General features: G+C 37.0%; 1 protein-coding gene across 3 annotated transcripts in view; it reads right to left on the reverse strand.

Moving 5' to 3' along the window:
• Alpha-man-ia (alpha-Mannosidase class I a) overlaps nt 1–12315 on the reverse strand; it is a 218109-nt gene that overhangs the window by 12094 nt on the left and 193700 nt on the right. For all 3 annotated transcript variants that reach the window (XM_072009292.1, XM_072009291.1, XM_072009293.1), the window contains 2 exons: nt 7950–8129; nt 4082–4295 (listed from right to left, as the gene is read on the reverse strand). In XM_072009292.1, coding sequence (XP_071865393.1) covers nt 4082–4295; nt 7950–8129 — 394 coding nt within the window. The remainder of the gene's footprint in view (nt 1–4081; nt 4296–7949; nt 8130–12315) is intronic.

Raw genomic sequence — 12315 nt, forward strand, 5'->3', positions numbered from 1 at the left:
CGTTCGTTGAAATCGACGATTCGAAGAGTGGTGCTTTATTACGACAGCGAACGGCGAAATGGTCGAGCACTCAAGCTCTACAGGTCCTCGAAGTTACGGAAGATAGTGGAGGCTGGCATTTGCACGCGAATATCCGCGAGGTTTTTGCACGAAGAAGAGGGCTACTCCGACAACTCGTCTGAGAGAGGGCACGGGACAAAGAAAAAGCTCGGGCGGTTTTACTCTCGCGACTCTTCTTCTGCAGTTCGTGGCTGCTGCGAGCGTCGAGCGTTTTCGTTTTCCTGCAACCCCTTTTTGTTCTTCATGCTGCAAGAGAAACGCGAGGGGAGACGATTGCAATCGAAATAGAGGGAAGCTAAGTGTTTTTAGACGAGATTTCAACGTGTTGAAATTTTGATTGATTTTATTCCATTACGAATATTTCATTTGACAGTTGATATCGATAGACCGTGGCTTTTTTATGCGTTTATTGGAAATACGTTGTTTCGAATATTTTATTCGATGGTTAATTTTGTTAGCGGAAGTTTAAGCGCTTTTAAATGATGTTTCGATGAGCAGGATTTTTTATTGCTTTTATTTCGTCTCGAACATTTTATTCGAGGCACGATATTGGCAGATTGGTCCAGGTTTCTACGTATTCGTGGAATGTATGAAGTTTGAACTGGTTTATCCGATGGATAACTTTAACAGAGGAAAGTTAAGTGTTTTGGATGTATGTCCTGCTTTATTTTGATTCATTGTAATATCTAGAAGCTTCCATTTCGTTAATGTTCCAGAAAAGTAAATTTCTTCGGAAATAAGATTTCAATTAGACATTTGCAATAGATACATCGGATAATATAATAGGAAATGAAATTTCAATTAGATACTCGAGGTAGATATTGAATACCTTTGTTAGGAGGGAAAATTTCAATTAGGTTCTTGAACCAGATATTAAATAATTAAATAGGAAATCGATATTTAAAGTAGATATTGTACTAAATAGAAAATTATTGCTTATCCAACCGTGTATCATTCACGTGTATAGAATGTTCTCTAATCATCCAATTTCTACGAATACTTCTTTCGACTTGAGCTACATTGTCTCTACGTTTGAAGCACGAAATTATTAAATAAATAGCCTTTTTCAAAAACCACTAACAGGCTTCTGGATCAAACGTATTATTCTTTCCTGTTCTCTTATTTAGTCCTCCTTTCTGTTTTAGACGTTCTTTACAATAGAACTGCAGAAACATCAGAATGATTCTCTTTAGCTTCTAACGGAGTCTCAGCGAAGGAAGTCCAGTCATTGAGAGAAATTCAATTGTAGTACTTGAACTTTACAAATCCTGGGATAAAATTGCACCAAATATATATATAGGAAATGTAAATTTGTAGATTTATTAGAGCGTACGAATCAGTGAACAGATCTACACGCTAATCGTGATAGCTACATAGAAATAAAGCGAAAGATACATATCACGCGTGCTCATATTTCATTCTGCGTTCTTTCAGTCATTTCCGATCCAATTGTATTCTTCTAGCGTTAAAAAATATCTCAAGTTTGAGTAAGATACAAAAACATTGTTGCATATAATTCTACGTTATAGACGTTTTCTTCGAATACAGCAAACCGAATTTGTACACCGAAATGGGAACAAGATTGAAATTAAAAAATTGGAGAACCGCGGTAGGGTTAAAAACGACAACTACTCGATGATTCACGCACAGAACCAGTAAAAATATTTCTCGTCGCAAATATTGGAAACTCGTGAATTTCATGCTACGTGCACCTAATCTACATTACTCCATCGTTGATCGCAGCATCGCAAACCATCGATATCGGAAAATGAGTTCAAAGAGCGTAATACAAAAGCATACTCGAAGGAAGGGTCTTATTCGCAGCTGCTCATTGGCCATTCAAATATCAGAAGGGTAGAATACAAGCTGAGCGGGTAATTAGCTGGCCCAAGTTTCCTCTTGGAAGTAGCCTCGCGACGCTCGACATTCAATAGAACCATAAATTTAAGGAGACTCGAAGCTTGATGGCTGTTTGGATGAACGAGAAGACCCAATGAAAAAGACGAATAGAGACGAGTATATAAAAAAAGAAAAAGCCAATCCGATGTACGACGAGACATCGTATATTTCAAACATCTTATATTTGACCAAAACCTTGTTCTTGCGATAAAGCGATTCGCTTCTCGCCAATCGATAGAATCGTAAATTTAAGGAGACTCGAAACTCGATGGTTGCTTGGATGAATCCGAAACTTGGATGAACGAAGAGTCGCAACGTGGAAGACGTGCAACGATAAGAATACAAACGAAAAAGCAAGCGGAGTGAAAACTAAGGAAAAGACAAAGGAGAAGGACGAGGGGAAAAAAGGAAGGAAACGAAGAGGAAAGATAGAACCGTAGGATTTGAGAAGAAACGCGAAGGATGACGATGGTCGGTTTCAGGACGATGATAAATATTCGTCGGGGATCGTCATACGCGCGACAGGAAAATACAGGAGGAGCACGAAGTCGGCGGAACAACGGGAGAAGAGGAGGATTTAGCACCCGAGGGGATGCACGGTATGATAAATGCGATATTCGGGGGAGACGGTGCAAAGAGTGCCGGCCATGAGAGGCAACCTTCTCCTCGGAAGGCGACGGAAGCACAAAAGGAAACCGAGGACACCGGTGGCTGCTCGTGGAACAGGGCCGACACCTTCTCGCTTCTCGTTGCCCCCCTCTTCTCTTCTCTGCTCGGCCACTGTCGCCATCGAAACTATTCCACCGATATAATTGATAGCCGTCAGATTAAAAATCTATTTTGCCCGAAATTCTCCGGACGCGTGAAGATTTATTAAATGAAATTACAGTAATAAAGCATCGGCTACATTTACATCCGACATCCATCGTTATTCCACGTGTCGAATTTTTCCCTTCTTTTTACGCGTTTAAACTTAGTCTCCTTTTTCTCTGTGATTCTTTTTGTCTGATCAAGACACCACCTTTTAGTTTTATTGTTCGAATTGTTTCTTTGATATTGTGCGGTGAAGCGCGTTTGAAGATCGACCGGTAGCGCGGGAAATACGGTTTTCTTCATTTCCATGGAATTTAGCGGAGGAAGTATCGTTAGAATTTTAATAATTTGACGCAGGTAATTACGAAGATGTACATTTTTCAAGATAGAGACTAGTAGTAACGTTATTATTCCTCGTGATTGAAACACTCTACCAAGCATTTTCTTATTTTTCAAAATATTTAAGCTTCCTCGTATCTTTTATCTTCTCGATTGAATTACGTAAAACATATTAAATAGCAACATATTAAATAGAATATTGTTGATTAAACGAAGAAAGAAACGAACAAACAGAAGAACGAAACAGAATAAAAAGAAATAGTAAAAATTATAAGCTGTCTTGAATTTTTGTAGCTTTCGTTTAAACATTGAGAAGGATCCAGATAGTTTTCACGTAGTTCGTGTTTCCGTGATTATTTTTTCCTTTTTCGTATTTCATATTGATCGAGGATACGTTTTGATGATCGCTCGCGGGGTGAATGATTTTATCGTGAAACTGTGTTCGCGCATGCCTGGTCGTTTTGTTCACGTCCCACCGTGAGAATTACCGGTGGTTCTCTGAAAGATAGTTCTCTTATTAGGTACGTGTGAAATTTATGAAGGTGCGATGTAGCATGAGAAGAATAATTAACCTGGTGTTTTTGCCAGCAAACCGATCGTTGCCGCCGGAATTGATGCGGATAATGATTTAAGTAACGCGGCAATGGGATTACTCGAGGGATGCTGGGTACCAAGTATGACCAAGATTTATTATTGTTATTAAGTGGTTGGGTTTCTTGCGTGGGTTGCTTGAGGAACAACACGCAGATAGAGACACGTATGGCGAACGAAACAGAAATTGGAATTCAGTATAATATACAGGGTGCCCAAATAATTCTATTACAAAGCGATATATCCGTTACTTTTAATGATACGCAAAAATGTGAAAGAAACGAATTTTTTGGTTCGAAGGAACCAATATTACGGTAAACGAAAAATCTTTCTAGGCGAATAAATAATAATGAAACAAAAAAAAAAAAAAAAAACTCACGTTGGCCCCATTTTCCAGTCTTCGGGTGAATATAGTTGGGGTAGAGTCCTTTCGGTTTCTCTAGGTTCTTCAACACTTTCCTCACGTTCTCGACCTTGCTCTTGAAAACCGGATTGCCCGTGATGTCACTGAGGTAGGTGAATTCGAGATGCATCGTGCCAATTTCGGAGAGGATGCTACACCCGCTGCTCGCCCAGCCATAATTCTTGCTCGCCTGAAAATTTCCCAACGAGACACCGTCTCCGTTAGTCCTCGCTATTATTTATCCTTAACCCTAGCACTAGCGTTCGTCGGAAAATTCCATTTTAATCTATCTTCGATGGTGGCGCTAAAGTTTAGAGTTTTATTCTTTCTATCTTTTAAAGATTAAAATTATTCGACGGTGATTTAGAAAATCAAAATTACCCAAAGATAATCGGAGAAATTAATTATGCACCGTGATGATTAATCCTGAGTCGAAGTTAGAAATGGCAGAAGGAAGGTAATATTTCTGCAAAGGTAGGCGGAATCAGCGACGAAAGTCGGCCGCGATCGAATCAAACGGATCCAATTAAACGAAATAACAAAGACGGCCACCGACCGTGTTTATAGAGATGGTTGCAAAGCTTCGCGAAACGAACACGCTTCGTTCTATTCGCCAGCGAAGATAAATATTAACCTACGCCGCGGAAATTACCACCAGCCACCGTAATAATGAAAACGTTCGGTTACCGGTGCGAAATTTAATCGAATTTTCAGTGGCAGGTCGTCGGGATATGGAAAGAAACGATCGCTGATTGCCTCGCGAAAAATCGACCGGGAAATCTAACGGTGAAACTCTGCTTCCTATCTCGGTGTTGTCTGATAGGATCGAATTATTGTGATTTTAAGATATCGTTGGTTTTACACACTTTTTTTAGACTTAACCGTTCTGTAATCAGAATTTTGTTCGATTATAAGGCAATTGATTTGCGACTGGTTCAGTCTTGTAACTTTAATTCGGAATGTAGAAATTGACGATTGTTAAGTGCGTTTTGCTCGATTAAAAGAGAGTAGAATTAACATTAATCCGAAGTTGAGTTTGATTGTATGAGTGAAAAGAGTTATGGTTAATCACAGTCTGGTATTTTAGTTTGAGATCTAGAGATTGATGTTTGTTAGAAATATGTGCTATAGAAATTGTGGATATTTATAGAATAGAAACTAGTAATTGCTATTGACAGGTGTTATAGAAAATAATAGGCGTTGAAGATTGTTTTGTGTGAATATAATGATACGCTAATAAGATGTAACAGCACAGTGATGAAGTCAATAAAACGAAATTTTAAGAACATCGACAGTTATGGAGATACAAATTCCAACTAAGAATAAAATAAACTCGTATATTTAAAGCATACTGATATATCCTTAAATTCGATTTTCACACACACAAAAAAAAAAAGAAAAAAAAAAGGAAAAATAGAAATAGTTTCCTTGATTGAAATTTTTCGGTAGCTTGGTATAGAAGGGATCGAATTTAATTTCGACATTTATTTAGTGCACTTTTCGTGTCGCGTGAAACAAAACAGTTTCAGCCGGATTTCCATTCAGGGTGACGAAGTTTCCCAGCCGAATTCGCGAGCCATGGTTTTCACGGTGTTACAGCACTCCATAGGGAGAATGGGAAAAAGCCGTCGGGACCGGTATTCGTGTCGCTCGGTGCGGAAAAATTGGATCGAAGGGCAACGAAAATGGGCGTAAAGGGAAAGACTCCGGTGAAGCTAGAATATTACAGGTTAAAGATAGAACAAATAGATTTTCAAAGTCAAAACTTTGAACTGCCACGCCAAACGCGGGACGAAAATCTTAGCTTTGGAAAAAACAAGGAGAAATAGTGAAATATGAAATTGAAGATATTGCGAATTTTCCTAAGCTTTTTTTGTATTTTACATACGTTTATAAAATCATTTATAAATTAAAAAATTATCTGTACCGAACAGACATTGTCTTTCATCTTCTCCAAATGCTGAGCGTACGTTTTCAGGAATTTTCGTGATACATTTTCCAAATTTAAATACGCGATCAATTATCAACCAACATTAAAGATGACAAAAATTTCTATAAATCATGCATATTCAATGCCTAGGAGATCCAGAGAATTAGGATAATCCTGTGAGTTTCTTATATGAAGTTTAAACTCATATGAAATCAAAAACTCGTATGGAGTTTTAACATTTTTATACAAAATCTTCATAATGTTTAATATTACATCCATCTTTATAATATACGATATATGTATAATATATTACCAATATTATATATAATTTATAGCATATTTTTTCTCCTCTGACGCGTTCGATAATAATTCATGATAGGATAAAATTTAATGCACAGTGCTGGCGTGCCAAATTTAAATTTTAAAGAAACGATGATTCATATAGATCAACCTAATATAAGAATGATAAGAGAAAGTTCAAAGTAGAAAGACGACCAAAGTAAGGAAAAACGTTGGAAGAATATAATGAAATGAACAAAGTGATGGAACACCGGAATAATGCGGCTCCATTATTCGTCCAATTAAGAATTTGCATATTAATTCTGGCTCGTCACTTTGGTGAACGCGATTTGCTGAAATCGTTTCGTTTAAACCGACGAATGTACCTTTCTCTCGTTTCTAATGCGCGTGAAAACATCATCAAGAAGTCACCGCCTTCGCTAAATATATTTCCGACTGTTTTTCGTTGTCGCGGGCATATATGATTATTCATAAAACAAAGAAAAACGAATTTATTGAAATATAATTGCCGTATCTTTCCTTTCTTCTTATTATCTGATTGTGCTGCGTGAGATTTGCGTTCTTCTTTGGCGAAATTTTTTGAGAGGAAAGAGAGTTTAACAGATGTAGGCAAGTTTGGTTAAATTTTGAGTTTAAGGGTTTGCATCTCTAATTATTAATTAAGCAACGGTTATTCATGTTTGACTATTAATCGTTCATTGACAATTACTACTGACTTTTTAATTGGAATATTTAATTGGTAACTCTCAGTATTTTATTTTTTTACAAGCTTTTAAATTTTAACTGTGGCTTTTTGATTTTGAAATTTCAATATTTTAGTCTTAACTTTCAATTCATAGTTGATAAAGTTAACACAGTATCAGTATTTGAAAAATTGGATAAATTTTCGATCGTCAGTTTCTTCCACACGATCTTCCAATGACCAATTTCCAATTTTCCACCGCTACTTTCCCGCTTTTAAATATCCAATCATCAATTAACTTTGGGCTTTCAATTTTTAATTTCCACCATTCGAATAACAATGCTCAACCTTGAATCTTCAACTGTCAATCGTCGCTTTTCACTTTTCCAACAGCAAACGTTTTTAACTTTAGACCGTCGAATTGTCAATTTCCAATTCCAAACATCCAATTTTCCATTTCTGCTTTCTCACCTGCCACCATCCAAATTCTCTGGTTCGCGACTTGCCAACTTCCCCTCTTCTCTCACACGCTCCTTTCAACTTCGACCACCAGCACTTGGCGAACCGAACCTAACATCTACCTCGGCGTTTCCCTAGTTCGCAATTCCCGCGAAACTCCTAATCCCACCAACATTAATCACACAAAGTTCAAGCAACGCGAAAGCGCCAAAAGGGAATCACTGTAAAAGGCGTCTCCCTGTACGTTCCGAGCTCTGAAGAGTTCTGACGGCAGCAGGTTTCCGTCCCGCGAAATTCCCCGCGATACGTTTCACCGGCAATCGGCGTCGTTAATCCTTCGTTTCTGGCCCCGGTGAATATTTCAAGGGAGGCGTAAATTTCGCCACTACGGTCACGTCAGAAATAATTAGCATTAAAACATGCCGTTGTCAGCACCGTGGCCGACGCCGTGACCGCGAAATCCCCGAACTTACCCCGGTATGGAGATTGATGAGGGAATGAGGAATTCCGGTTTCCGTCTGGAAAGCGGGCAACATCCGTTCGCCGAGCTGAGCCGCCTTATCCCGGAACATCACGTCCCCGGTGAGAGCGTAACACGCCAGCAAGCTTCCCATGAAACGAATGTTCGTCTCGAAGAGGGATATTTCCGAGTTCTGGAAAAAAAAGAACAAGAATACGGTTTCATTAATGCAGGTCTAACGTTGCTGCAAAGGGAAAAGGAGCTAATTCGACTGGCTGGCTGCCAGATATGAAAGTGTAGCGACGAGCGGGCAGGTTTGATTTTGTTCGTTTTTGCAGCTTCGATTTCAATGTTTGTGGTCTTCTTCGATTTCGCTCGCTTCAAAACTAGTTTAGATTAATTTGCGATTAACTCGAGTTTACGATTTTGAGATTTTTATTGGGCGTAAACCGTTGTAAGAAGTTCGCGTAACGAGTGAATTGCACAATTTTAAAGTAATCGTTTCTAGGTTTAGAACAACGTAACGCTGATCGAAATTGCGATTTTAGAGATCGGTTTGGAGAAGAAGAGTTCAGAGAAAATTCGAGAAAATTGTTAGCCATGCGAGTGACTGAAAATGATCCAATATGATTCTATGCGATCGTGTTACAATTTCGAAGATCGATTGTCAGAGTAACGTCAAGATATTGTTCTAAGTATTACACTTTTATATGTTTGCACGGGACAGTAAATTACAGTTTGTAAATAAAAGTGTGTTATTTCACGTCGGTGGCTAAATACAGAAGGAGATTGAAGTTTTATAGTAGTAGTTCTATATTTTTTGGTTTCAAACGGTCAACAAACCTATTGAAATAGTACTAAAAATATTAGAAAAGGAGGGGAAAATCCGAGTTGGTTTGCACACCTGAGTCCTGGTGTTCAGCTATGGTTTCATACAACATGGATTTGTGAAATCAGACTGTTTCCTTCTGCTCTGTATATTTTCCCTTTGCTTGTTTCCATTAACTCATGTTGCTTACATTTCACGTCGTATTTAGCCATTTCCTTATTAATGGGGGTGTACACAACACCGTACGCGTGGCTTTCTCGCTTCGGTCTTTAAATAACGAAACGTAAATCTGCTTAGTTTCTCACGATTTCATTGCTAAAAATACGAACGATTTATTCCATCGAATGAAATTATGAAAACATACTAAAAAACATAATTTTCTTTATCGCATCAATATTCGCTAAATAAAATCGGGGATAAAAATAATTTAGATTTTGATAGTGATCCATCTCAAGGGAGATTAATACATGACACACGATATATTACATAAATAAAATATAAAATATAGAATAAAAATATATATTGCATTTTATCATCTTCATCTTGGAAAATCCTTGAATTTCCAAGAACTTGTTAGTTCTTAAAATACTTTTTCAACTGATAGATAAAATACCATGGTTAATTCAAACAGTAATATCTAAAACCCATATATCATAGTGCATTTAATTATACACTACTTAACTTTCATTTTAATTAAAACAGAATATTTACTAACGTATTAAATTTAAACAGTAATAATTGAAACCTACGTATTAGCATGTATTTAATTATATTACTTAATTTACATTTTAATCATAATGGAATATCTAATAACGTATCAAATTTAACACATGTCACATCATGGCTATGATAATACAACATTGGTAAGTTTCTCTGTAAACAATTTAAACGTACGATCTATTGCTTTCGCGCGACAAGAGTATAATTATCCTATTCTTTCCTTAAAAATGATGTAACATATTCAGCCTCTCATAAACGGCAACACACACATGGTCCAGTTAGAGGAACAAGTGCATAAAAATTTTAATTACCGTTTGCAAAAGCTGAAAAAGGATTTGCAAGACTACGAGAACGTTTTAGCATTCAGCGGAATTGTTCTAGCGTAATTTGTTGTCAGTTAAAACAGACGTCGCTGCAGAAGACTGGGCCGGTGTTTTCAGCTGGGAAAAAATTTATGAAGCTTATCGCGAGGTTGATGAGAAACCATGCGAACTGTATTACGTACGTGGAACGTACGAGAAGCTCGTAGGGATTATGCTACTGCGCCTTTGCGGCAACGCAACGTCGTTAATAGCATACTTAACGCTGAAGTATTAAGTTTAATTACAGCGAATACTCGATAATTTGTCTTCGCCCTGTCCGCCACTCACCCTGGCAATTGCGAGCCTTGCAATTACTTTTCCAGACGCTCTTTAGTTAAGTACCATTCTCATTTTCCTTTTTCTTTTCGCTTTTCTTCTCCTCGTCCACAGTCTCTTCGATGTAAATAATCATCATGCGTGGAAATGATCTCGTCTTAGAGGCAAGTTTCTATAGCTGATCGAATATCTCGAGACAATGATTTATCGTTACACGTATAGGATACGCTTTGTATTAATGCAGCTAGTGGATACAGTGGCGAACAAAAGAAAACAATTTTTAAATTAATATAAATTCTTTCGACAATCGAGGAGATCGTAGCGATAAAAAGACAGCCACATTTCTTACATATTTCTAGCTATATGTGTGTCCTATTTTACAAAGGAAAATATAATATTTCATTTGGCGTAAGAAGCAACCATCGAGTGAAAGTTATCGTAGTTTTGCAATAGATGGACAATCATAAAACCATTATAAAATCGTAAATGCATTATAAAACTATGGAAAATGATATATGGTTTTATAATGGATTGAAAACAGACGTAAGATTTGATTTAGCGTTATTCTTCCTTTCTTTGACGCAAACAATAGACAATTCCGATATTCTGGTTATATCTACCGGAAGTAATTGTACATTAACATATACGATATACAAATTGAAAATTATGAAATTAGAAAAACGATCTCTTAGAATAATTTATATATCGAGCAAATGAATATGAAATATAACATATTTGATTAGCTTTTTAACAGAGTATTTGAGAATTTGGGAATTCACAAAGAGACTAGAATGGACCGAAGGAATTACGAATTAGAATGCACGCGACTCGTTTCGATCATTATGCGAAACACGTCTGTAACGCAGGTTGCAGAGAACCGAGACTACGAGAAGCATCTCAATTTGGACTACACCGAATTGTTTTTCTTCGCAACTAACTTCTAATTAATACAAATTAACACCTTCGTGTCGAATTTACAACGAATTTACGCCTTTCGAATGACGGAATCACCGACGCTTACGATCTTAGAAAGCTAATTTCTATTTTGTCTCGTTGAAAGTTTTATTTATAATCTAATTTTTTCAGAAATACTGCCGATCTTGCTTCGTACGTGTCGCAATTCAGAAACATTTCAAAAAGTGTCGAAAACTATCTTCGAACGCGAAACTTTCGTCGATAATAAATATATTAAAGCAACGTAACTGCATATAAAGTATATTAAAAAAATAATATCTATAAAATATTATCGTCTTTATCATTCTTAATTTTTAACTTTAGAGGACCTTCGAGGTAAACAATTTCTTCTGACCGAAATTGACAAGAGAATTAAATATTAACTCGATCTAGCAATGTATATACACGTTGCGTTGTACACTTTTTTCAATAACGTTTTGAAATTATAAATGGTGAGACTGTGTTTTCGTATCACTAATTAATTAATTAATTAGTTTCGTACAAGTCATAGACAACTTCGAACGCAACGTAGTACAATCAAGTTAGTAAGTTTATAACGCGTGTTTGCTCGATACGTTATTTTACCGTAGAAAACGCAATTCCGATGGGTTGGCGAATACACCGAGGATACGATAAACACGTGAGATTTAAAGTTTCCAGCAAACTTGCGCATCCAGCTTTGTGCATCGCGAAGGCAGACATTTGCGGGGCGGCGGAAATTCGGCGATTAAGTTTCCAGCTTGTGTTTAATGAGCTAAGATTATTATTAGTTTAGAGAGAGTTATGAAGTTATTCACAGCTACCAACTGTCTGCAGCTGTTTTGCTTTACGTTCTCCTTTGGAACTCTCTTTCCGTTTTCCAGATTGATCTCGTTGCTCAACGCCTTGGAAAATTGTAGCCTCTCTTCCTTTATTTCACTCATTTCCGGTTATATTTGCTGAAGTATTTTAAAGTACAGTCTTTTGTAATTATATATTCTCTTAAGGTAATAATTGTACAGAGACAATGGCATGTATTTTAGAGCATAGAATTTTCGAAAGTTGGACTAATTTTAAAAATTTAGGAATTTGAAAATTACTGTTAAAAACAGCAAGCGTAGGGAGAAACTGCAGTTCGGGGAACGAAGATCGTACTATTATTTCTTTTTTCAAATGGTGGGTTCCACGCTAGTTTTAAAACTTTTCGACAGAACGAAAGGAAACTTAGGGACAGAATGCAAATAAAATTCTAATATCTT

The sequence above is a fragment of the Bombus fervidus genome, chromosome 8, assembly GCF_041682495.2.
Source record: "Bombus fervidus isolate BK054 chromosome 8, iyBomFerv1, whole genome shotgun sequence".
Taxonomy (NCBI): Eukaryota; Metazoa; Arthropoda; class Insecta; order Hymenoptera; family Apidae; genus Bombus; species Bombus fervidus.